The following is a 24,284-nucleotide window of genomic DNA, read 5'->3' as shown; positions in this document are numbered from 1 at the left end:
CTCCTCCTCACTCTCCCACTTAATCTACTATTAAGAAGTTGATTTTTATCAATATTTCTCAAAATTTATTAAAAAACCAAAGTCATCAATTCATTGTGCTCCAATTGAAATGACTGTAATCAGTACTTTGGTTTCTCTAGGCTAATCGTTTGAGGGATTGCAAAACAGGATTTGCATCAGTCACCTCTCCCCTCCCAGACTAAGTAATACTTTCCAAGGTTGTGATAGTTGCAGAATTGGGGAGGTGGGGTAAGAAGGGAGAGATGTGTGTGGAGAAAGCTCCGAAATTTCAGCCTGGCGCCAGCAAGACTGAGAGTCAGAGTTTTACAAAGGTCTTTGGATTTTTTTTTTTAACCTGGTGGACATTAGGTAGATCTGACTAGCTTCATTCCCAATAAAAGGACTCTTTTGGATAGTGAGGGCAGGGAGGAGGGGGGAGAAGAATAGGGGAGTCTACTTTTCAACCATATCTTTAAAACGCCCTTTCTGCTAAGCCAACTTTGTGATAAATGAACTGGGAAATAAGACGGTCTAAAACTTTCCAGTCTTTTTCTATTATGTCCTGAGATGAGCAAAAAATAAACGAGCCTTCGATCTAAGAATATTTTAAAGGTTCCCACAATTTAGTGCTCAGTGGCTTCACCATGTTTAAATAGCCTTTGGTCGGTTAAAAACACATACACACACAACACCCCCCAACAATTTTCTGGCAAATATTCTATAGATGTAGTTGTCCTTTTCTGTTGTCAGTATTTTGGGCTGCCAGGGTATTTTGTACACCTGAGCACTGGCATAGATTATGAGTGCAGATTTAAAAGGCGCTCCTCATCTTTTTCCCAACACTTTAAAAACTTATTTCTAGATGCCAACATTTAAATTTTATTTAATGTAATGAAGGGGGGAAGAAAAGATTCAGTGGGGAAAACTGGTAATAACACTTTAATAGAGATTTATGAAAAATCTGGCTCTTTACCACCAGAATACACATTTATAAGCCATAAATAAAGCATACAGAAACCATAAATTAATCAGAGCCAAGTACTGTATTTCACTCTCCCAGGAACATGAATGAGGGGTGGGTCAATTACAACAACAGACCCTTACTTTTTCTATTTTCCTTTTTTTCCCTCTATTTTTTTTAAACAAAACAACAGGCACAACCTTTTGGTTCTTAGTTAAAACTACAAGTTTTTACACCAAAATCAGGTTTTTTGTTTTTTTTGTTTTTGTTTTTTTTTGCTTTTTTTTTTTTTTAATCATCACTCTCTCACAAAGAAAAAAAAAAGGTAAGACTTCCCTGCAACAACAACAAAAATCAAAATTCAAACGATGCTGGGAGAAATGGGGTGTCTAAACAGTAGTGGAAAACTGGAGACTTTACAAACATTTTCCTTTTCCTCCCTACACAATAATGGGGAGCCAGGGAGCCAAAAGCTAGGGGACAGGAACCGATGTTCTCTGCAGATATGGACAACATGGTCTTGATTCGCCCACTCCACCCTTCTCCTCTCAGAAAACAACCAAAAAGTCCATAGTCATCCCTTCTCTTCTTTTCCCACCTCCATAGGCAGAGGTCCTTCTGCCTACCCCCAAACCCCAACTCTTAGGAAGAGTTCATAATGGGCCGAGAATATACCCCTTGATAGTAAGTTGTGTCTCCAGTGAGGGGTGTGGATTCTAAGCCCCCTTTGTTCGTAATGGGGCCCATGGCCAGGCTGCCAGGCATGGGGGAGCTGTAGCCAGAGTAGTGCATCACCTGTTCATAGGCCTTAAGGTCCATTTTGTGGTGGTGGTGATGGTGATGATGGCTGTGGTGATGCTGTTGCTCAGATGACATGAGATTGTTAATGGAGAAGGGGTGATTAAAGGCGTAGTGGTGTTCCGGCTTCAAGTGTGCCTCTGGGGGCAGGCCTGGGTGGTGGGGTGGACCCAGCAGGTGTGCCTGCTGGACTGGGGATGGGGCAGGCTCAGGAGGACTCAGGGCTGCTGGAGTGCCCTTCAGCTCCCCCAAACCACCTCGCTTGTGCTCTTGGCAGGGGGAGGCGCTGGAGTGAGGCGACTCTGTGCCAGCAGAACTGTCAGAGCCGCTAGTGGGGGGCAAACCCCCACTGCCCTCCCCTAACGGTGCTTGCTGCCCTCCAGCTCCACCACTTCCTCCACCTGGCTTCTTGCCTCCACCCCCTGGGCCTCCCCCTCCCTCCTTCAGTGCCAACTGTTTCTCGCACTTGAAGCGCTTCTGCCGACGCAGGTAGCAGCCATTCTCAAACATGTTACCAGAATCTGGGTGCAAAGTCCAAAAGGAGCCCTTGCCAGGCTTGTCGGGTGAGCGAGGCACCTTCAGAAAACAGTCATTGAAGGAGAGTGAGTGGCGGATGGAATTCTGCCAACGCTGCTGGTTCTGTCGGTAGAAGGGGAACAAGTCCATGATCCACTGGTAGATCTCGCTAAGTGTCAGCATCTTGTTGGGACTCTGCTGAATGGCCATAGTGATGAGGGAGATGTAGGAATAGGGAGGCTTGGCATGTGTGTAACTCCGCCGGTAAGTCTTAGGGTCTCTGGATCGGTTGAGGCTGGCCTGCCCATACATGGGACTCATAGAGTTCATGTTGGCATAGGGAGCCAGACTGTTCATGCTCCCAGGGGCCTGTCCCCCCAGTGGACTCATGCTGGGGCTCAGATGGGGAGCCATACCAGTAACCCCTGGGGCGGCTGTGCCCCCCATGCCGGCCATGGCCCCAGCCCCTGGGGACATGCCTGCCAGGGAGGGGCTCATGCCAGTTCCCACATAAGAAGACATATTCATGGAGCTGGCACTCATGTTGGCCGAGCTGCTGCCCATGGCAGCCGACATACTCATGTAAGTGTTCATGCCGTTCATGCCCAGGCCCGCATTCATATTGCTCACCGAGGAGTAGCCCTGTGGAGACACCAGGGTAAGGCAGGGAGGGAGGGAGGGAGATAACGAGAACAGGGAATAGAGGAATAAAGAAAAAATGAGGGAGGGGAAGAAGGGGACAGAGTATTAACACAGAAATGGACTGCACAAGCGATGTTCTCCCCCAAAGCACTAGAAAGACCCTCTTCTCTTCCCACCCTAGGTCACTAAGGAAAGTGCCAACTAGGCAGTAGAGCTTCCCGGTTCTGTGTGTTCAGTTCCCTTCCCTTCCCTCTGCTCCAGCCCAGGAAGAATGCTAGGCGACTATCTAGGGCAGCCACCTCCCGACCTGCCTCTCCAACTTCAATCCCACAAAGCGTCCCTTGATCGCCCGGGGGTGGTGTGTGGAGGGAGGCGTGGGAGCCGCGAGCAGTGGCCTGAGACTTTTTACACTTCGGGTTGGTCAGGCCAATCGCCCCAAATTTAGCACAGAGCTTCTTTATTTCCCACTTAAATGTCTTTTAACATTTTCTCTTCTTCTTAAAGCCGCCCCAAACTCATTGAATCGCATCTAGAAACTCGGCTTCCAACTTGAATTGGGCGGAGGCGTGGGGGGGAGGGAAGGGGGAAGATTCACGTTTCGCTACCCAGCAACGGAAGCCTGCAGAACGCCGCTTGGCCGGGGCCACAAGCACAGATTTGGGGTTACCTGATTTAGAAACAATCCAAAGTCTTTTCCCTCCTCCCCTCTTCCCCTCCTCCCCCCGGGGCTTAAACTAGAAAATTAAAATCTGAAAACAATCAAATTGCACTTAATCCGGGGTACGGTGAATAATACCAAACTCTTCCTCTACTTAGGAATCTTAAAACTTTCTTTTTTTTTTTTCTTTCTCCATTCCTCTTTCAGTCCTCTTCTTTTCCAACAACCCACCTTCCCCTCCCCTCCCCTTATTCACCCTCCCACCCCCTCCCCAACCGATCTCTGCCAAACACAACTTTGTTAGGATAGTGTGGCTCAGCCACGGAAGAGGATTTGGAGGCGCCACAAGTCAATATTTGATCACAAAGTTAATATTATCTCAAGGCTAACACAGTGTCGTATAAAAAAGAGACCCATTTTAGCCTAAGAAGGGAGGAAAAGGAGGCTGTAGCGAGAAGTTGGGGGTGGGGGAGGCTAGGAAGGGGGTGGGGGTAGTGGTAGTGGCGGCAGCCGCCTAAATTGGGAAAAGAAACCACTACCGCCACCGCCACCAACCACCAACAACTACCACCATCCCACAGAATCCAAAAAAGGAAGAAAAAATAAAGAAAGAAAAAAGTGTGAGAGGGGAGACAAGTTCTTACCTCGGGTTCTCCATAGTAGCTGCTCCAGTCTGAGTGCTCGTGCCCTTCCATTTTCACAGCTCCCAGCATACTGGAAGCAGAGTGCATGGCAGTTTAAAATTTAACAGCCACAACAAACGACGAGCAATCACCCCCCCCACCCCCACCCCACCCCTAAAAAAAAAAAAAAAAAAAAAAAAAAAAACACAGGCAAGCCACCCTCCCCTCCCTCTTCCTCACACACACACTCTCTCTGGTTCACTCCCTCTTTCTCCCTCTGCCGGAGGTGGTGGTTTGAAGGGGATGGGAGGGGTGGGCTAGCAGGGAGGTGGAGGAGGGAGAGGAGGAAGAGGAGGAGGAGGAGGAAGAGGGGGAGGGGAAAGCAGGGGGGGGGAGAGAGTGTGCTGCTGTAGGTATAGAGGCTGCTGCTGTTCTCCCGGCTCTAGCTGCTGCTGCCTGGGTGGGTGGCAGTGGCTAGCAGTGAAAAGATGCCCTAAGGCGACGGAAAACCCTCTACATGAAGAGGGGGAGGACGACCAGGAGGAGGAGGAGGAGGACTAAGAGGAGGTGTAGAAAGAGGAGGAGGAGGACGAGTGCTGCAGTGACGTTAGTGCCTGGTGATATAGCACAGCGCGCTGGGGCTGGCCTCCAATCCCCAGGTCCCCGGCAGCCTATTTGAATAATCAGCTCACACCTAGGCGTGAGGCTGAGAGCTTCTGCCCCCCTACCCTACACCTGCCCCTTCGCAAAAACCGGACCGCCAGAACAGACACCATTCCGTTCCAGCTGGAAGGAACTATCCCAGAGCCAGGAAAGGGTTAGAAAAGAGGGGGAGAGGAGATAATCAAGAGGAAATGGAAAAAAAGACACACACACACAGAGACACAGAGAAATTTTGACTGCCCATTTTCTTTCTTCCCTCTCCATTTGTACGCTGGCTGTGAATAAGGGGACAAGGTAGCGGGAAAAGGGGGGGCAGTGCCCCCGGGAGCTAGTGTCTGGTCCCTGGGCAGCAGTTCCACGGTCATGCTTCTCTAGGCTACTTGGCACGGCTAGTTTGCGCTTGCCAGCCACAGAGACTGGCTCCCGGGCTTCTCTCAGAAGCTGCTTATAAACCCTGGATTTATTTATTCCGGGTTTCTTTGCTCTGGGCGATCATTCCCTGTCAAAACAACCCAACTAAGGAGTAAATTTGCAAAGCCCTGTCATATTTAGAAAAACTGTTTACACACCTTTAACTCTCCTGCTGCTGCTCCTTGGAGGGACCTCCCTATTACAATTAAGACCCCAAGCAGCTACTTATGGTGCATGGTGGGAACATTTTCTGCCTCGGAACCCGGCGGCTGCGGAAGGCCAGGGGGAAAGGTCCGGTGCTGGGTAGAGAGGCAGAAGTCCCTGGGTTTTAGAATCTTCGATTGTCTCTGACACTCAGAAAAGTCGGTTGCAAGGTTACTACCTAGTTACAACCAAGGTACCCACAGAGTTTCGTAATTAAAACAAACCGACAACGGGAAGAAATAAATAAATAAGCAAACAAATCTCACGGAAATAGACTGGGGCCATAGGAATGTTCTTCCCTCTGGTGTTCTCTCCTCCCTCCCAACCAACAGAGATTAAAAAGAGAGAGTGAAAGAAAGAAAAACACCCCGCTCTCTCTCACACACACGCCTTCTTTGCTCTCTGTTTCAGTCGACCCCTGGCACTACGTATTATTCTTTAGATTTACCAGGTCAGACAGTCAACCCTGGAGTAGCAGGAACCAGCCCAGTTCAGCCAGTCCACGGAAATTCATTCTTTGGAATCCAGACTACAGTCCAGCCGAGGAAGTGGGGACTCCTCATAAGCCTCTGCTTTCACATCCACCCCTCCCAGAACCCCAAGGTCTGAAAATCCGCCTATAGTCGTCGCGGCCAATTTCTGCAGTCCCTGCCAAGAGTCGAAGACAAATGGAGATCAATCGGTGATAGGCAGTTAAGAGATAGACAGGTGAAGAGATAGACAGACGCCAGCAGACAGACGAACTGGGAGACATCTCATTGATATAAGTGTACAGCTAGTACCGACAGATAGACTGGAGTAGGTTACACAGAGGTAGAGTCAGACAGATGATGGATTAAAAAGAGGTTTTGATAGATATAGACAGTGTATATAGATGAACAGAAAATAAGATGGACAAGAGGACGACACGGAGAAAAGCCCTTAAGCCAAGTGGCCAGCAAAAGCAGAAGGACAAATACTCGTCTGCTCAGCCCACACACCCTTAACCGCTCTCCCGCTTGCAGTGTACAGATCCCAGTCAACTTGGGACCTACACCATTGCGACAGGACAAGTTTGCAGTCGGAAATATTTAAACCAAATGCAGTTTGCCCAGTATATTTGAACATCTGCGCACATTTCTAGGAGAACTGCTAGGCGAGGGCCAATCCGTTGGCCCCAGAAAAGTCCAAGGTCCCCTCTAAAGCTATGCGGATAACTGACTCTCTTGCAGCCATAGCACTGGGCATTCTTCCCCGAGCCTGGGAGTGCCAGAGGGGATGGCACTAGATGACCCATTAGAGTGGATTGCTGGAGAACAGAAAGGGAACAAATAGCCACACTTCTATTCAGTTACCAGAGGTTAAAGACTGGAAATGATGATGGAATTGGAGTCAGGGCAGAGTTGGGTCCACATATCGCCTATGACACACTTGCAAGTAATGTGACCATGGAAAAGACACTTAATGTCCCCGAGTCTTAATTTCTTATTCTGTCAGATAGGAACAATGGTATTATCTCATTAGATTGTGAGAAGCAAATGAAGTAATGTACATACAAGAGCTTGGCGTACTTTTAAAAGCTCTGTACCCGACATCTCAAAAATCTTTAGTGCAGTTTGGAGCCACTACCTCTTAAAGGTGCACTAACACTTTTGGGATCCCTTGTGTTATTCTCGAATTATGGGGCCTCTCCAAAGAATTTTGAAAGGGAGTGGGTCACAATGTGTGTTAAGGACTCAAAATGGTGAGATCACATAATATTTATACACGTGATGAAAACCTAGCTAAACATAGCCATGCTATATGCCTAGCTCTCCGGTAAGTAAATTAGGTATGCTAATATATGTGTGTGTGTGTATATATATATATGTATGCGTGTTCCTATCACATGATATCTTTGGTTTAGGGAATTGTCCCTGAGAAAACTCCCTCCAAGTATGCACACTTGCAACTCCACTATAATTCAAAATTAGAGAGTTGTCTCCCGGTACTGAGAAAATAATGCTGCTTGACCAATCAGGATCAAGACAATTCCGGATTTTTTGTCTCCAAAGCAAAGTTCTCTTTACATGACACTATATTTATGTGTTCAGAAATTTGAAACAATAGTAGAATCGTTCTTATAAAATAAAATCAACATAATTACCTAAAATTGCCTACTAAACTTTTCCTACTGACTTCTAGTTAAAAAAAAAAAAATGCCTACCCCTATCAAAATCAATCTGCTCTCTTTGGGGACACTTTTGATTTTCCCCTTCCCCCTCTTTCCTAAACCCTATATTGACAATAAGTTAGAAAAGAGAAAGAGTCAGCGAGAGAAGCACTACGAAAGAAAACTCAGAAGCGAAGAAACAGACCAGCTACTAGTTCGGCGCTCTTTGGGAGTCTTGTTGAATTCCCAGGGCAGATGTTTTGCTGCAACCCCTGAGAAAAAGGCTTAAAAATAGAAGTCTAGCGCCCCCTTTCGTCCATTCTCTCTGGACACAGAGTGTTTCATACTCACCACTGGCCACTGGCTTGAAGACTGGTTTAGGGAAACTGATTAGGTTTATGTGGGGGCACCGGCTCCTCCCACCCAAGATGATCGGCTCTCTTTCGTAGGCTTTTAAGATATCCGCTATTTCCTGGTTCTTCTTTGTAGCTGGAATCCTGTGCAGGCCAGAACCAGAACCCCTCCTGGCGGTTCTTGTGGCCAGGGGAATTCCAGCCCCCACCCCACCCTACCCCACCCTCCAGCAGTGGAGGAATTGGCAGAAGGGACCGTGAGTCCTGAGGGTTACCGCCGGCAAGCAGAGCAGGCAGGGAGGTAATAAAATGTATCCTCTCTTCCTAAAGGAAAACAAGGTTGTTGGTTAATGAATGCTGTTCAGGGAATAAATATCTCGTGTGAATGAAAGGGAGGGAAAAAAAGTTCTGAACCTTGTTTCTTCCCCAAATACACTATGTTTTTGGAACCGACAGTTCTTCACCTTAGTCTACTCCCCCTTTCTCTGGTTTTGGTTTCGGAAGCTTTATTCAGTGTCTGGCTCGAAAGTCTCAGTCTGAAACTTGCAAATGACTTCCTCCATCGACTTTCTATCCAGGAAATATTTCTCTGGAAGTCAGCAATGAACAGACAAATTTACCCAACCTTATTTACTGTTCAGAGTGACTAGTCTACCTACTTCTTTTATTTCTTTCTTTCCTTTCCTTTCTTTCCACTTGCCTTTTCTCTTTCTCTCCTCTTCTTTCTTTGTATCTACCTTCTCTTTTCTTCTCTCTCTCCCTTCCTCCCTCCCTCCCTCCCTCCCTTCTTTCCTTCCTTCCTCCCTCCCTCCCTTCTTCCTTTCCTTCCTTTCCTTCCTTCCTTTCCTTCCTTCCTTTCCTTCCTTCCTTCCCTTCCTTCTTTTCCTTCCCTTCCTTCCTTTCCTTCCTTCCTTCCTTCCTTCCTTCCTTCCTTCCTTCCTTCCTTCCTTCCTTCCTTCCTTCCTTCCTTCCTTCCTTCCTTCCTTCCTTCCTTCCTTCCTTCCTTCCTTCCTTCCTTCCTTCCTTCCTTTCTTCCTTCCTTCCTTCCTTCCTTCCTTCCTTCCTTCCTTCCTTCCTTCCTTCCTTTCCTTCCTTCCTTCATTTTTCTTCTCTTCTCTATTCTAATTAATTCCAACATGTCTTATAATGTCCAGTACCTTAGAGGAAATACTGCACTGACTATATTTATGATTTTACATGTTTTTAATCTTAATTTTGCCATAAATTCCAAGAACTTATGAGATAATGTATCTCATTTTATATCTACATTATAAATAAAAATATATATGCTTCATTCTTTTTTTTTTGGTCTCTCTCCTCCTGGAGCCTTTTTGCAGGATATAATTACTTAAAACATTGTTCAAATAATTTCTATTGATCAATGATCGATAAATAAATGTCAAGAAAATGTTATTGGAAGTTTCAGAATGATTTTTTTGAGATACTGAGGCACTTTTATGGTTGTCACTTCTGCAGTTGATGTTAGGCAAAAAAAGACAATAATAATTTGCTGAATTCTCATGAAAAACACCTTCAAACTTTCCAATAAACATTCAGTTTGACAACTGAACACTTAAGGTAGGATGTGGTTTGATTTTGAGTAAAAAGAGAGCAAATTTTTTTTTGAGTACTACCTTTCTGCACATAACAATGACATAATATTATTCCTTCATGATTTAGCTTTCTAGCAAATGCTTATGGAATATTTGTGACATGTTCTCATCTCTCCATGAAGTCTTATGCACAACTGGGGATGTGGATCAATTCTAGTAAATAATTACAAAAATTAGAAAAGGTGAAAATCAAGAAATAGATATAGTATTGTAATCACCTTGAGGTCAGGGATCTTTTTGCCACTCTTTGTATCTCCAGAATTTAGCATAGTGCTTAGCATATGATGGGTGTTTGATAAATGATTGCTGACTGACTCTCAGGGAAGCAATAATAAAATGTTAAGTTGTCTTGACTTAAGTTGCATGATATCTATACAAATATCAAAACTGTCTATTGATTTCACTTGTGGTAGCAAACAATTTCATTCACCTAGAATTGGCTCTTGGAAAAAGTCTGATGAAATTATAGTTTTAACTATTTTCAAGTAGTTCTATCTGTTTTGAATGTTTATTAAATCCTTTCATTGCAAATTATATATCTGTATGGCAAAGTAGATAGAGTGCTGGACCTAGGGGCAAGAAGACTTACCTTCTTAAATTCAAATCTGGCCTCAGACACTGCCTAGCTGTGTAATCCTGGGCAAGTCACTTGACCCTATTTGCCTCAGTTTCTTCATCTGTAAAATAAGCTGAAGAAGGAGTTGAAAAATATCTTTGGTACCTTTTTTCAAGAAAACCTGAAATAAAGAGCTGGACTGAAGTGACTGAAAAAACAAAACAAAAAAGTTTCATAATAGACAAATAAAACCTCATTTGATGAGGTTTTCTTTTTTTTTCCTAGAAAAGAAACAACTAAAAGTATTTCCTTATTTCATGTCAGTAAAGTAGAGCAGAGGATGTTGGTCAGAGTAGTTGCATTTATGTAGTTCATTGTGAAAAGTACAAGAAATATATATCTATATCTATATCATATATATGTATGTGTATATATATACACACACACATATATATATATACACATACATACATACATACATATGTACATAATATTAAGCCTTGAGGGAAGGAACTATTTTTCATTTTGTCTTTACATCCCCAGTGCCTAGTATGTTGTCTTGGAACATACAGCTGAATTTTTGGTTTTTTAAATTAAACTTAAGTTACTAAAGACCAAAGAGTGATGGAAGTGAAAGTCATCTCCTCTAAACTCTTCATTTTCCTAGGGAAACTGAGGTCTTGAGAGGTTAAGTGACTTGACCAAAGTCACACAAGTAGAAAGTGGCAAAACTGGGATATGAAACCAAGATCCACTAACTTTTATTTTACTTATTTATTTTTATTGCACCAAGTTAGAAGTAAGAATTCATTAAGAGGTCTAAAATGCATAGCAGAGATAGGATACCTTAGAGGTTTACCTGAGACATCTTTGCTTTTCAACACTGGACTGATTGAAAAGCAGATTTCCAACTCATGTATCTAGATCATTCAGAATACTTTGTGATGATAAGGGACTAATTTTTTTCTTCATCTTGGAGAGAAACAGGGACTAAAAATAAGCTAAAACAATTTATTTTCTTGCACTTTTGGAAAATGATCAGAATAGGATGTGATTCCTTTCCTTCTCTTTCTTTTTCTAATAAAATAATATATAACATAATTATTTAATAAAATAATAAAAATAGCAATTTTAATAAAAATAAAAAGGTCCAATATTGAGCTAGAAAACTTTGAGTTTCTTTGAAACTCCAAGTAACTTTTATTTATATAGTATATAAAGGAATTATATTCCTTATAATAAAACTGTATAAGTATTGCAAATTTATCCTTACTTAACAAATGATACCTTACCACTAAGGCTCAGCTAGACTTTTGGACAGCTAGTCCAACTAGTCTGGCACATACTCTGTCCCCCCCCCCTCTATATTTTAGAATTTTTACCTTCTCTCAAAGCACAGCTCAGATACCAACATCTAAATGAGACTTTAACCATAACCATTATCCCATCTAGTTACTTGTTAATTTTATATTTCCCACTTGAACTTTGTTCATACTTACAATATAATAATAACAACAATAATAATAGAGAGCATTTTATATAGTGCTATAAGGTTTATGAAATTAGTAATAGTATTTCATTTTATCTAGGAAAGATATTAATAGTGCTTCTTTTAATCCAGGAGAGTTTATATATAAATATATATATATATATATATGTATATGTATACACACACACCCACATATATATATATATATGTGTATATATATATATATATATATATATATATACACAAATGTGTATATGTATACAATTTTAGACAGCTAGATAATGTAGTGGATAGGGTGCTGGGTGTACAGTTAGGAAGACAGTTCAAATCTCTCCTCAGACACTAGTTGTGTGACTCTAAGCTAGTCATAAAAACTCTGCTTCAGTTTCCTCACCTATAAAATGGAGAGCATAGTAGCATCTACTTTTCAGGGTTATTGTGAGAATAAAATGAGATAATGTTCATAAAGCTCTTAAAAGAGTGCCTTGCATATGGTAGGCATAGTAGGTAAATAGTTATTCTCTTCCCCTATTCTCAAAACAAATCTGTAAGCTCCTTGAGAATGTACAGCATTTCATTTGTGTCTTCTCCGTAGGGTCTAACACAATGTGCTGTATACAGCAAAGGTTTAATAAATGTTTGTTGAATCAAGTGATTTATGCACTTCATTTACGGATCTATGAACCCTCGAAGGGTGAAATTTTAGAATTAAGGTCTTTTGAATGTGTGTCCAGTGTGCAGTCCACTCTCTCAGACTATATTCCTATGCTTCTAGCCCTTGCAAATTCCAAAGACCTAGGGAGTTCTAATGTTCTGATCTCAAGTGCAGGAGTGTATATTAAAGAGAAAAAGGCAGATTTTATTATAAGATGAATTTCAAGACTTATTGAAGCTCCTAAATAAATCAGGTATCATTTCCAGACTATCCTGAGAGGAGATTCCTTGGGAATAACATATTTTGAATATCTTAAGCCAGGAAGCAGGGATTGTTGATTGTCAAATCTATTCTACATGTAACCCCAAAGGATTGATTTTAAAATGAAATAAAACTGAAGGGTTTCCCTCTCCTTTTGTGTGTGTCTCTCTCTATATATATGTTTGTACCTTTTCCCTTTTCTTAAGGATTAAGGGATGCTTGCACAGCTGTCTTTTACCCTTATATTCAATTTATCCCAAAACAAGTCCTTCTTTCTTCTTATATATAGTTGGGAGTAAATTGTCTCTAAGTGCAGTGCAGTATCTTGTCTACGTGCCACCTTGCTCATCTCAGTCATCATTGTCTCTCCTTCTCAATACCACCACCTAAAACCCCCGCCCCAGCTTCCAGCTGTGTGAGTTAAGGAGCTATTCTCTTAGCTGTGACTGAGGCAGAGGACTGGGGAAATTCAGAGTCCTCCAGTGAAGGCAGTTTGGATGGGGGAGGGGAAGGTTTGGTAGGAAAAGGAGAGAGGGAGGTATGGGAGGAGAACAGAGGGGGAGAAGGAGAGAGGGAGGGAGAGAAGGGAGGAGGGAGCAGGAGAGGAAGAGAGGGAAAGAGGGAGGGAGGGAAAGAGGGAGAAAAGGAGAAAGAATGGGGAGAGGGAAAGAAGAAGAGAGAGAAAGGAAGAGGGAGAGGGAGAGACAAAGAGGGAGAAGAATAGAGACGGAGGGAAAGGGAGAAGGAGAGAGAGGGAGACGGAAAGGGAGCAAAAGAGAGGGAGGGTGAGTGGGAGAGAAAGAGGAAGAGGAAGAAGAAGAGGGAAAAGGAGAAATGGAGGGAGAGAAGAAAAAGGAGAGGGAGAGACACAGGTAGAAAGAAAAAAACAGAGAAAAAGACAAATAAAGAGAGGGAGAGAGGGAAGGAGGGAAGAAGGGACAGACACAGAGACAGACAGATAAAAACACACAGGTATAGACAGACAGACACAGGCAGAGACAGACAGACAGAGACAGATTTAGAGAGAGGCAGAGATAGAAACATAGGCAGACAGAGACAAAGAAACAGAGAAACACAGAGACAGAAAACAGAGAGAGACAGAGTGAGACACACATAAAGGGAAAGAGAGAGACAGAAAGACAACAGAAAGAGACATAGATAGACACAGACAGGCAGATAGAATCAGAAAAAAGCAGGGAGACAGAAAATGGGGAGAGAGAGATACAGAAAGAGACACATACAGAGAGAGAGAGAGAGAGAGGGGGGGGGGGAGAGGGAGAGGGAGAGGGAGAAGGAGAGGGAGAGGGAGAGGGAGAGGGAGAGATACACACATAAAGAGAAACAACTGAGAAAGAGAAAAAGATATAGAAAGACAGAGATACACAGGCAGACAGAGATAGAAAGAAACAGAGAGACAGGAAGTGGGAGAAAGACATTGAGAAGGAATCTAAGAGAGACACACACACACACATAGAGACAGAAATAGAGAAACAGACAAAAAGAGACATACAAAAGATATACACAGAGAGAAGAGGGAGAGGTAGGGTAGGGCTAGCAGAGTATGGAAGGAAGGACAGAGTCAGAAAGAGACCCAGAGATCAAGATCTTCATTTTTTTCAGGGTCACAAGGACTGTTTATTAATTTTGGCTAAGTGAAGGTTCAAAATAAATCTCCACATTTTCTGTTTCAGGCCTTGTTCCCAGAAATGAGAGGATGCTTGGCCTTTCTGAATATACTTTTTCATTATATCTATGATCTTTTTCTCAGCTGTTAAAAAGCTGATAAAAACCAAAACACTTTCATTCTGTAGATCTCTGATTATAAGATTATATAGAAATATGGAGTTGGTGGGGATTTTTAAAGACTATTTGGTCCATTTTATGGATGAAAGAACTGAGGCTTAAAGAGTTTAAGCTAACAAGTATTTTGCTGTCTATCCTTCTTTTGCTATTATCACTCTGTCTCTGTATCAAATAGGTAACCAAAAGAACATAAGTCAAAATTCAATTTAATTCCATTCAGAAAACATCTGTTAAGAACCTACTATATGCAAGGTACCAGATGGTATGGGGAGATATAGATATAATGAAACAACTCCTCTTTTCAAGGAACTAACTCTATGTTGGGGAAAATATAAGTAACCATCAAGTAGCTGAAAAGTAATGCAAAATAATTAGATGTCTAAAAACATGGAATTCAGTCCTAATTCTATAACTTTTGGCATTATGATCTGGGGTGAGTCATTTAATTTTTGTAAATCTAGACACTCTTACATAAATGAAGTGTTGTTAATAATAAATTTTTCGAAGATTGGACTCTATTGGAGGTAGGCAGTTAAAGTAGACTAATTCTATGGCCAAATTTTTAAGCTTTTTTGTGTCATGGAAACCCTTTGGCAGTAAAGCCTATGGACACCTTAATCCAAATAATGTTTTTAAATGTATAAGGTAACATATTGTAATTGTCTGACCTTGGCTGTTGAAGAGGACCAATGACATTGGGAAGGAAATATTTTGACTTATGATTGAATTGAATTTGAGTGAAACAGATGTACAAAGTCAGTATCAAAAATGGAAATACATAGGATTACCAAGGAAGTAAATTATATTGAAATATAGTTTCTCTCTATCTCTGCCTCTCTCTGTCTCTTTCTATCTGTCTGTGTCTATCTGTATTTCTCTGTCTCTATCTTTCTCTTTGTCTCTGTCTCTCTCTTTATGTCTCTGTGTCTCTCTGTCTCTCTGTCTCTATCTCTCACTTATCTTTAAAGTGAATGAACTCAAGATTAAGAATCCTGTCTCCAAGGACTCTTCTAATTCTGTGCTCCAGTGATTTTATAACCTCCCAGACTTTAGGAGGGAACAAGGTATGTTGCTGAAATCATATAAATTAGAAGCCAGAAATTAATTATCTTCTAAGAAAATGAAAGACATGGATGAAAAACAGATTTATCAGGAAATGTCCAACCAATCTTTCAAAAATGTTTCTTAAGGAAATGTTCTCTTGGGAGTAGGAAAGTGCTAATATTTATTCTCATATTGGTCCATAAAAGCAGCTCTAGGAACTCTTTTGGCAAGTGAAGGGCGTCTATAATGGGTATCTCCTCAATGTTACCTATACCTTTTGATAGATTCCATCATGCATTTGAAAGAAGACAAACAAACTTATTCTTTGGTTATCAATTCATATCTCAAATGAAGTTTGAACTTTCCCTTTTGAAAGAACTTAGACATCTTAAAATATAAGTCTGAGGCTGGAAGTGATATGTATTTTATAATCAAAATCTAATTTGGCCTTAAATTGGGGAATCTTTCTTAATCAATGAAAAGAGGGAAATCCTTAATAGTAGGAAGAGATACATATATCTAGACCCATGAGGAAAAAAATGCTCTCTACTCCACCCTGAAATCTAAATAATTTTTTACAGTTTTTAAACAGTAATGCTTGTCTTAAAAGAATTATATATTTAGTGTGGAAAGGACCTTAGAACTCATCTATTCCCATCTCCTAATTTTAGCATCAGGACAGAAGTCAAATGTGCCCAAGATTACTTAGGTAATAAGAAACCCAGGTCCTTTGACTACAGAGTCAACTGTCTTCTTTCACTTTTTTCACTACAGAATTTTCCCTATAAATAATTAAAATTTCATCTGTACAAATGATTCTGGATCATTTCTTGTATTTTTATGTAAAGCTATAGTAGTTTTTAGAATCTTAAATAAGCATCCCCCTTACCCTCCTCCTAGCCCTTTTTCTTTTTTGCTGCTTCTGTTATTTGATACCAATTCATTTCTCCTTTGGGAATTTTAAATAAGACACTTCAAGAAAAAGGGTTCTCACATTGAATTCTTCCTAGTTCTGTTGTCATTTTTTAAATCTTTAGCTTTCTTAATGGGAATAGAGACTGTGTTTTAATAAAAAGAATGCTTCTCTAATTCATTTTCTCCCAACTGTGTAGGAATTAATAATGTTCTCAAAGCAATAGTGTTAAACTCTTTAGAGTTTAACACTGAACTATTCAGATTTCTTACAAGACATTCTATTGGCTACCAAATTAACATCATTCTAAATTAACATCATTGTTATTTCTCTTGAGCCTAGTGTTGAAACATATCCTTTTCATAGAATGAAAATCGCTGAATCAGGCATTTATAGTATCTATGAAAAAAAATCAGGGTTTTGTGCTTCAGATATATTTTATACATTGAACTTCTCTCTAAAAAAAGAGGGGAAAACTCTTTAAAAACAAAAATCTTTCTTGCTCAAGATGTCACAGAATAAATAGTCTTAGATGAATAGATACATTATATGTCTTTTAAAATGGAACAAAACAGGCTTTTCCATACCATAGTATAATAAAAAGATTGTGGCATATGAGACTGCAAATCAATTGTGTAAAACTTTTGTGTAAAACTTTTAAATATATAAGGTTATCACATACAATTCTTTTTTTCTTCCCCTCACATTTTAGTTATCATTAGATGCAAATATGTGTGTTTGTGTAAAATTATTCTGTACATCTATTTATTAGTTCTTTCTTTCAATGCATAGTGTCTTTCTTCATATGTCCTTTATGGTTAATTGAAGTATTTATAATAGAAAAAATGACTCATTCATTCAAAGTCATTCTTAAAACAATACTATTGTTACAATATGCAATATTTTCTTTCTGCAAGTCTTTCCATGTTTTTCTAATTACAATAATATTCTACAACTTGTTCAGCCATTCCCCAATTGATGAGCATGTCTTTCTAAAATTGTTGGCCAGACCCTATTTCTAAGAGTTAAAACAAAAATCTGTTCCTCCAAGTTGTCAAGCACAGGGGAATTCAGAGCAGAGAAGTCTTCCTTCTGTAAGAAAGATTGGATTATTAGCAGTGTCTCTATTGGATCTATATCCCAAAGAGATCATAAGAAGGAAAAGGACCCACATGTACAAAAATGTTTTTAGCAATTCTTTTTGTAGTGACAAAGAACAGGAAATTGAGTGTAGGTCCATCACTTGAGGAATGATTGAATATGAATGTAATGGAATATTATTGTTCTATGAGAAATGATGAGCAGGCTGATTTCAGAAAATCTTGGAAAGACTTACATGAACTGATACTGAACAAAGTTATCAGAATCAAATGAACCAAAACTACACCCAATAACAACAAATAAAGATCAACTGGGATGGGCTTGGCTCTTTTAAAAAATGAGATGGTCCAAGGCAATTCCAATAGATTTGTGTCATCTGCATCCAGAGAGAGAATTATGGGACCAAATGTGGATTGAAGTATAGAATTTTTACCTTTTTTGTTGTTGTTTGTTTACTCTTTTTCCTTCTTTCTCCTGTTTTTTTTTTCCTTTTGGTCAGATTTTTCTTGTGTAGCATGACAAATATGGAAATGTGTTAATTTATTTTTTATTTCCTTTTTTAAAAATTAAAGTTTTTTATTTTCAAAACAAATGCATAGATAATTTTCAGCATTGTAAAACATTGTGTTTCAAACATTTTCTCCTTCCTTCCTCCCACCCCGCCCCTAGATGGCAACTAATCCAATATATGTTAACCATGTGCAATTCTTCTATACATATTTCCACAATTATCATGATGCATGAAAAAGAAAACAAAATGCAAGCAAACAACAACAAAAAAGTGAAAATATTATGTTGTGATCCACACTCAGGCCTCATAGTTCTCTCTCTGAGTGCAGATGACACTCTTCATCACAAGACCATTGGAACTGGCCTGAATCACCTTTCTGTGGAAAAGAGCCACCCCCATCAGAATAGGATCATTTTACAATCTTGCTGTTGCTGTGTACAGTATTCTCCTGGTTCTATTCACTTCACTTAGCATCAGTTCATATAAGCCTCTCCAGGCCTTTCTGAAATCATCCTGCTAATAGTTTCTTATAGAACAATAATATTCCATAACAATCATATACCATAATTAATTTAGCCATTCTCCAACTGATGGGCATCCACTCAGTTTCTAGTGTAAATATATTTAGAAGAATTCCACATCTTTAACCTATATTGGATTGCTTGCTGTCTTGGGGAGGGAGGGAGAGAGGGAGAACAACTTGTAACACAAAGTTTTGCAAAAGTGAATGTTGCAAACTATCTTTGCATGTATAAATTGAATTATGAATTTCCTTGCTTGTTTTCCACTCACAATCCATGTAGTGAAATAATTTGATTAACAAGTATACATTCTAGCATTAAAAATCAGTACTATCATTACAGTTAATAACTTAAAAACAAACAAAAAAATAGGTATAGGAATTACAGATAGATGAAGTGACTTGGGTGGTAATGATAAAAAAAAAAAATGCCTAGGGGTTAAATGTCTGGGTCATCAGTGAAAGTGTAAATTTTACTATCATCTGCTGAGAAGTATCAACATACTTGGAATCTATCAGAAGACCCAGATTCCAATTCTACTAGATACTTTCTAACTGGTTAGTCATGGACAAATCATTTCTAAAATCTCTCTTTCTTCATCTGTAAAATGACTTGCATTATTTATTCCACAGCATTGTGCTAAGGAAAGAGTTTTGCCTACCTTGAATTGTTATATAAATATGAGTTACAAAAATAAAGGAGAGAGAATCTTTTCTACTCTAAGGATAACACATTCTATAAGGCATTGGATCTTTATGCTTGGTTATGATACTGTGGAAAAAGAACAGTCTCCATTCAGCAGGCTGGTGTTCAAACACTCCTTTTGACTTAACCTGTGTGAATACAGGCAAGGATATTTTGTACGAAAGTCCTCATTTCCCTTAATTATAAAGTGTATGGTGACCCTTTAATGCCCTTTCTTGTAACTTGCATCTACTCTAATTCTGTGATCTTGAAAGTTTATTTGCATACATTTTGTATTTATTTACTTTTGTGCATGTTATATCCCAAGCAGAATGAAAAGTTCATGAAAGCACTTTTACTATTGAGCTTCTAAAGGGTAGTGCTTTGCAAATTGTATGCAATTAACAAGTGTTTGTTGAATTGAGATAGTTTGAGTAGAGGTTTTATGGTCTAGTGGTAAAGCACTGGACTTGGGGAAAGGAAGCCCTTCATTCAAATCTTGCTTTAGGCATTCAGTAACTGTGTGATTGTACAAATCTATTATCTATTCTCCACTTCTGTGAAAAATGAGAGGGATACATTAATGATCTCAAAGGCTTTAAAAGTGCCTTCCAACTCTATATTATCCTATCAATCCTATCAGTACTACTTTGTACTTTTGCAAATTGCAAACATCTAGGTGATTCCTGACCTCTAGCACCTTACACACACAAAAAAACCCAAGGTATTCAAGATAAAAATCACATGTTAGAAGTCACTAGAAATCAGTAGAATGTTAAAATTGTCCTGATTTAACCCAATTTAACAAATAGGAGAATGAGGATTGAAGGCCTAAAGGATTGAAGAAGTATCCTAATTCTTGGATTGTTAGAGATCTTAATTACTTAGAATCCTCATGAAGTTTGAGGATTGAAATACAAGCTATATGTGTTTTAGCCTAATTAATATTTATGGCTGCAGAAACGGGATTAAGTGATTTGTTTGGGGCAACAAAGATTGAAAGTGGCTAAAAATGGTGAGAATGATGGAACTTTCTCCACTGAGCCACCTAGTTACCCCAGGTTCTTGGGTTATGCATGTATAAAAAAATACATTAGAAACCAGGAGTTTTTTGATAAATGTTTGTCAAATAGCTCTTCAAACAAACTGTATGCATATCAAACTTATTTATTCATTATTTCTTACATCTTGAAATCAACATATACAAACAAAAAATCAAGCCCTGATTTATATAGAGGTGTAAATTCGCATACTCTAGAAAGTCAGTAGGAGCTGGCTCTAGCACATCCCTAGTATGAACTTGAAGTTTCACTAGGATAGTCAACATCTTAGGTGTGGAAACTTCCCCCACCAAAGCAGATCATAATAAAAAGTGATAGTGATGTGTCAATTTAAGATTTGTAAATCATATCCTGTGTGCTTTACACAACAGCTATGTCAGGTGTTATTATTTTCTTATTTTACAGATGGACAAACTAATTATTGAAGAAGATAGATGGCTTAAATGTGTGACAGGATTCAAATTCTAGTCTCCCTGACTTAGTCATAATTCATATTGTTTTTTCTCAATAACTTAAGAATTACAGAATTGTCTGAATCACCGAGAAATTAAAGGGTCTGTCCACAATCAAACAGCAAGTATTCATAAGAAGCAAAACTTATATGTAGGCTTTTCTGACTTTGAGGAAAGCCTTTCTTCTCACTATGCCAAAGGACCTTTCAAATTAATTGTGCATAAAGCTGAAAAATCAATTTGTATGTGGAGTTTTTACTTTGTTATCTAGTTTAGTGGATTATAATAGAATTGGGAGTTGGAAGAGTAGGATTATTAACTTAGTGCTACTTGTGAGATCCTGAATCTTGAAAATCCTGAATTTTTATTCAATTTCTTTTCTCTCCTTTTGTTCCCAATCTAAATTTGAATAATATGGTTTTTCATATATTTCTAATAGGTTGTAACTAATTTGCACAGTCTTTTTGGAAGAAATGTGTTATAAATGGACCAAGTTCTTTACTATAAAGAACTGTCCTCAGGCTCTGTAACAGAGAGCACAGAAATGTGTAATTTTAGGACAAAGACTAGACTAAATTAAGCTGAGAGGATCTGCTCAATTACCATCCTTCATAGAAAACACTTTGACTTCAATGTTCTGCTTTAATTCTTCCTGACCCTTTTAAGGCTAAATGTATGATTTCAGCTTTCATAATGATAATAAACCTTAACCTCTTCCAGTTTTGGATCTTCCTAACTCCCTACCATATGCTAAGCTGGTCTCCTTTTGTTTCAGTCTTTTTCCTGTATTGAATATCCTGACTGGCAATAGGTTCCCAAGCTCTTCCAGTGACTCAAAACTTTTGAACCCCCCCAATCAAAATATCCCAACAATTTGTGAAGTTTGAAAGTACTTTTAAAAGTTTTTTTCACTTGTCTTCCCAGCTGGTAAATAGTTGTCCCTGGGAGATATGCTATATAGGTTACCCACCTCTGTCCACCCACATTTTTCTTTGCACATTTATCTTCAAAATTTTGAGCTAGCTTTACCAATCTTCCTTCTGACATCTAATTTTACTTTGCTATCTTGAATTCAGTCCAAGTTGGTGGACCTGCCCTAAGTGATAGTCCTCTTGCCAAGTTTTACTCATTTTGATAAAGACTTCCTCTTGGATCACTTTCAGAAAATTTAAAAAGTCTCTTTCTTGATGAAGGTTGTAACTACTTATTTCCATAGGAATATTGAAATCTCACTCACAGTGAGAGAACATCTCTTCTCTATCTAAGATATCCACTCAGATGACCTTATAAAAGAAAATATAATCTCCAAGAGATGTTAGAGGAATCTTTGGTTTTCATTTGGTAGTAGAATAGCATCTCCTGATTTCATACTTCCAATTCACCAGTCATAGTGATGAGTTGGGTTCTTGAAGGAAAATGCCTCCTACTTCTCCCTACTTTGAATCCTAGGAAGTAAACCTGAGTGGTTGTGTTTTCTAATATTGGTAATTTTAAGGTCCCATTAGACATCCTCCGCAGGATCAACCAACCATAAAATATCAATTAACTTCTAGGAAAGAGTGCTACCAAACCAAGAGGCATACATTCTTCCCTTGCATTCATAAGATACCTGAGGAGATCATGCTTAAACTTAAATACAGGTAACAAATATGGAGTCAGGGCCCATGGGAGTCATTTTACACTCCCTGGCTCTATGAGTAATTTTCTCCCTTTCTTAAGAACTTATCATAGTCTCCTTAAGTATACTTCTTGGTGTAGAAAGGACTAAGAATCAATCACCTGTACTATTAGACAGAATACAGTTAACTTTTTGTCAAAACTCTGATGCTGCTGCTAGTCCTTGGATGATTGTCTTTCCACTTTTGTCTTCAGGACCTTCCTCTGACATTAAGCTCTACTACCACTTCTGGTAGACTGCTTCCAACTACACTTGCTAGGAGGGGATGGAAGATATCAATTTTTTGTTAAATAATACATTTTTATTTTTCCAAATACTTGCAAAGGTAGTTTTCAACATTCACCTTTATAAAATCTCATGTTCCAAATTTTCTCTCTCTCCACCTCCCCTAGACAACAAGTAATCTGGTATGGTTAAAACATATGCAACTCTTTTGAACATATTAACATTTTTGTCATGCAATGCAAGAAAAATTGTATCAAAAGTAGAAAAAACACAAGAAAGAAAAAAAAAAGTGAGCAAACAAGCAATAACACCAAAAAAGTGAAAATACTATGCTTTGATCCACATTTAGTCTCCATAGTTCTCTCTCTGGATGTGGATAGCTCTTTCCATCACAAGTCTATTGAAATTGCCTTGAATCAGAGTAGAAGACTTCTAATGGCACCTTCCACCTTTCAAAGTTAACAAGATGAAAACTGGTTGATTATATTTCAACATACATGTTCATCTAAAAAAGAAATAGTAACTTGGTGACTCCTGTATTTATACACATAGTAGTAGGCAACTCTTGTTCTTCTATCTGGATTTTAAGTGCTTTTTCACTTGTTGAAGGGAAGGAAAAGCTCAGAAAAGAGTTACTTGAGGGTCAGTCACATTAATCTTTTGTATTCAGAGTCAGTTTTTTCTTAGAGCTTCCTGAGTTATTGGTTTCTCTGGGTGGCAAGCTGATCTGAATACCTCATGTCAGCACCTAGCCCCAGCCCCATTCCTGCAGTTATTGGTAGATGTAATGAAGTTCACCACATGTGTTTGAATTGTAAACAGAAGGTGATCCATGTAGGTGAATTGCCAAGAATCACCCAGGTAGTAGGTGACCAAAATGGCACTTGAAACCTAATTCTTCTCATTGCATAGCAAATGTCCTTTTTATTGTTCCACATTGGATTTTCAGTTCCTGATTTGTCTGCTACATGACAGTAAGGTTGCATTTCCCCAAAGGAAAGAATCCCCCTTCACGAGACAATCAGGTTTATTATTTTACAGTTGTGTGGCATTTAGGATTTTTTTCATGAAATGCTTTAAAATCTTTTTATTTTATAATGAGTTATCACAGATTCAACATTAATATAGTCCCTTATTTTGTTGATGAGTAGAAAGGCATATTGAAGTGTATATCACTCAGTAAGTAACTAATAGAAAGAGGATGGAAGGGAAGCTAGGTGGAACAGTTAATAGAGTACTGCTCCATGCAGTCAGGAATAATCCTCTTCCTGAGTTCAAATCTGGCCTCAGATAATTCCTAGCTGTGTGGTTGTGGCCAAATCACTTAACCCTGTTTGTCTTGGTTTCCTTATAAGCTAGAGAAGGAAACAGCAAACCTTTTCTGTATCTTTGCCAAGAAAAGCCCTAAATAGGGTCATAAAGTGCCAGACATTTCTAATCCACTCAAGACTGACAGAGGATGAAAAAAATATTGAAGATCCATTCTTTTGCCTATTGGGTCAGAATTGTATTCATAATACTTTCAAAATGGCAGATAAAAACATTTTGGACCTTATGTATTCCAAATACTTAAACAAATTAAGTCTGAGAGATGAACTTTGTCCCCTATTAAACAAAAGATAAATTACTTCTGTTCTCTTCTTGGATAGAGGGAGGGTTTTTAGATTCCAGGTAAGGTGACTCACTTACAATGAATGGACACTGTGGATAAAATCTTAGATCATGAAAAACCCCACATTAAATGGGTTTCAAGGGAC

The 24,284-nt window shown here is 39.3% G+C and overlaps 1 protein-coding gene across 6 annotated transcripts; it reads right to left on the bottom strand.

Annotated features, from left to right (window-relative positions):
• Positions 1 to 852: 852 nt before the first annotated feature.
• FOXA2 (forkhead box A2) lies at positions 853 to 6,075 on the bottom strand. 6 transcript variants are annotated; one of them, XM_074287734.1, is made up of 3 exons: positions 5,925 to 6,075; positions 4,220 to 4,289; positions 853 to 2,917 (listed from the first exon to the last, which is right to left on the bottom strand). In XM_074287734.1, the coding sequence occupies exons 2-3, from the start codon at positions 4,286 to 4,288 to the stop codon at positions 1,604 to 1,606; spliced, it is 1,383 nt and encodes a 460-aa protein (XP_074143835.1). In that variant the 5' UTR covers position 4,289; positions 5,925 to 6,075; the 3' UTR covers positions 853 to 1,603. The 6 variants fall into 6 exon arrangements, with proteins under 6 accessions (XP_074143835.1, XP_074143837.1, XP_074143834.1 ...); XM_074287736.1 differs by having other exon boundaries at positions 5,905 to 6,058; XM_074287733.1 differs by lacking the exon at positions 5,925 to 6,075 and adding an exon at positions 5,431 to 5,616.
• Positions 6,076 to 24,284: the final 18,209 nt, after the last annotated feature.

This window comes from Sminthopsis crassicaudata, chromosome 2 (genome assembly GCF_048593235.1).
Source record: "Sminthopsis crassicaudata isolate SCR6 chromosome 2, ASM4859323v1, whole genome shotgun sequence".
NCBI lineage: Eukaryota > Metazoa > Chordata > Mammalia > Dasyuromorphia > Dasyuridae > Sminthopsis > Sminthopsis crassicaudata.
This window is presented reverse-complemented; position numbering and strand designations above follow the sequence as displayed.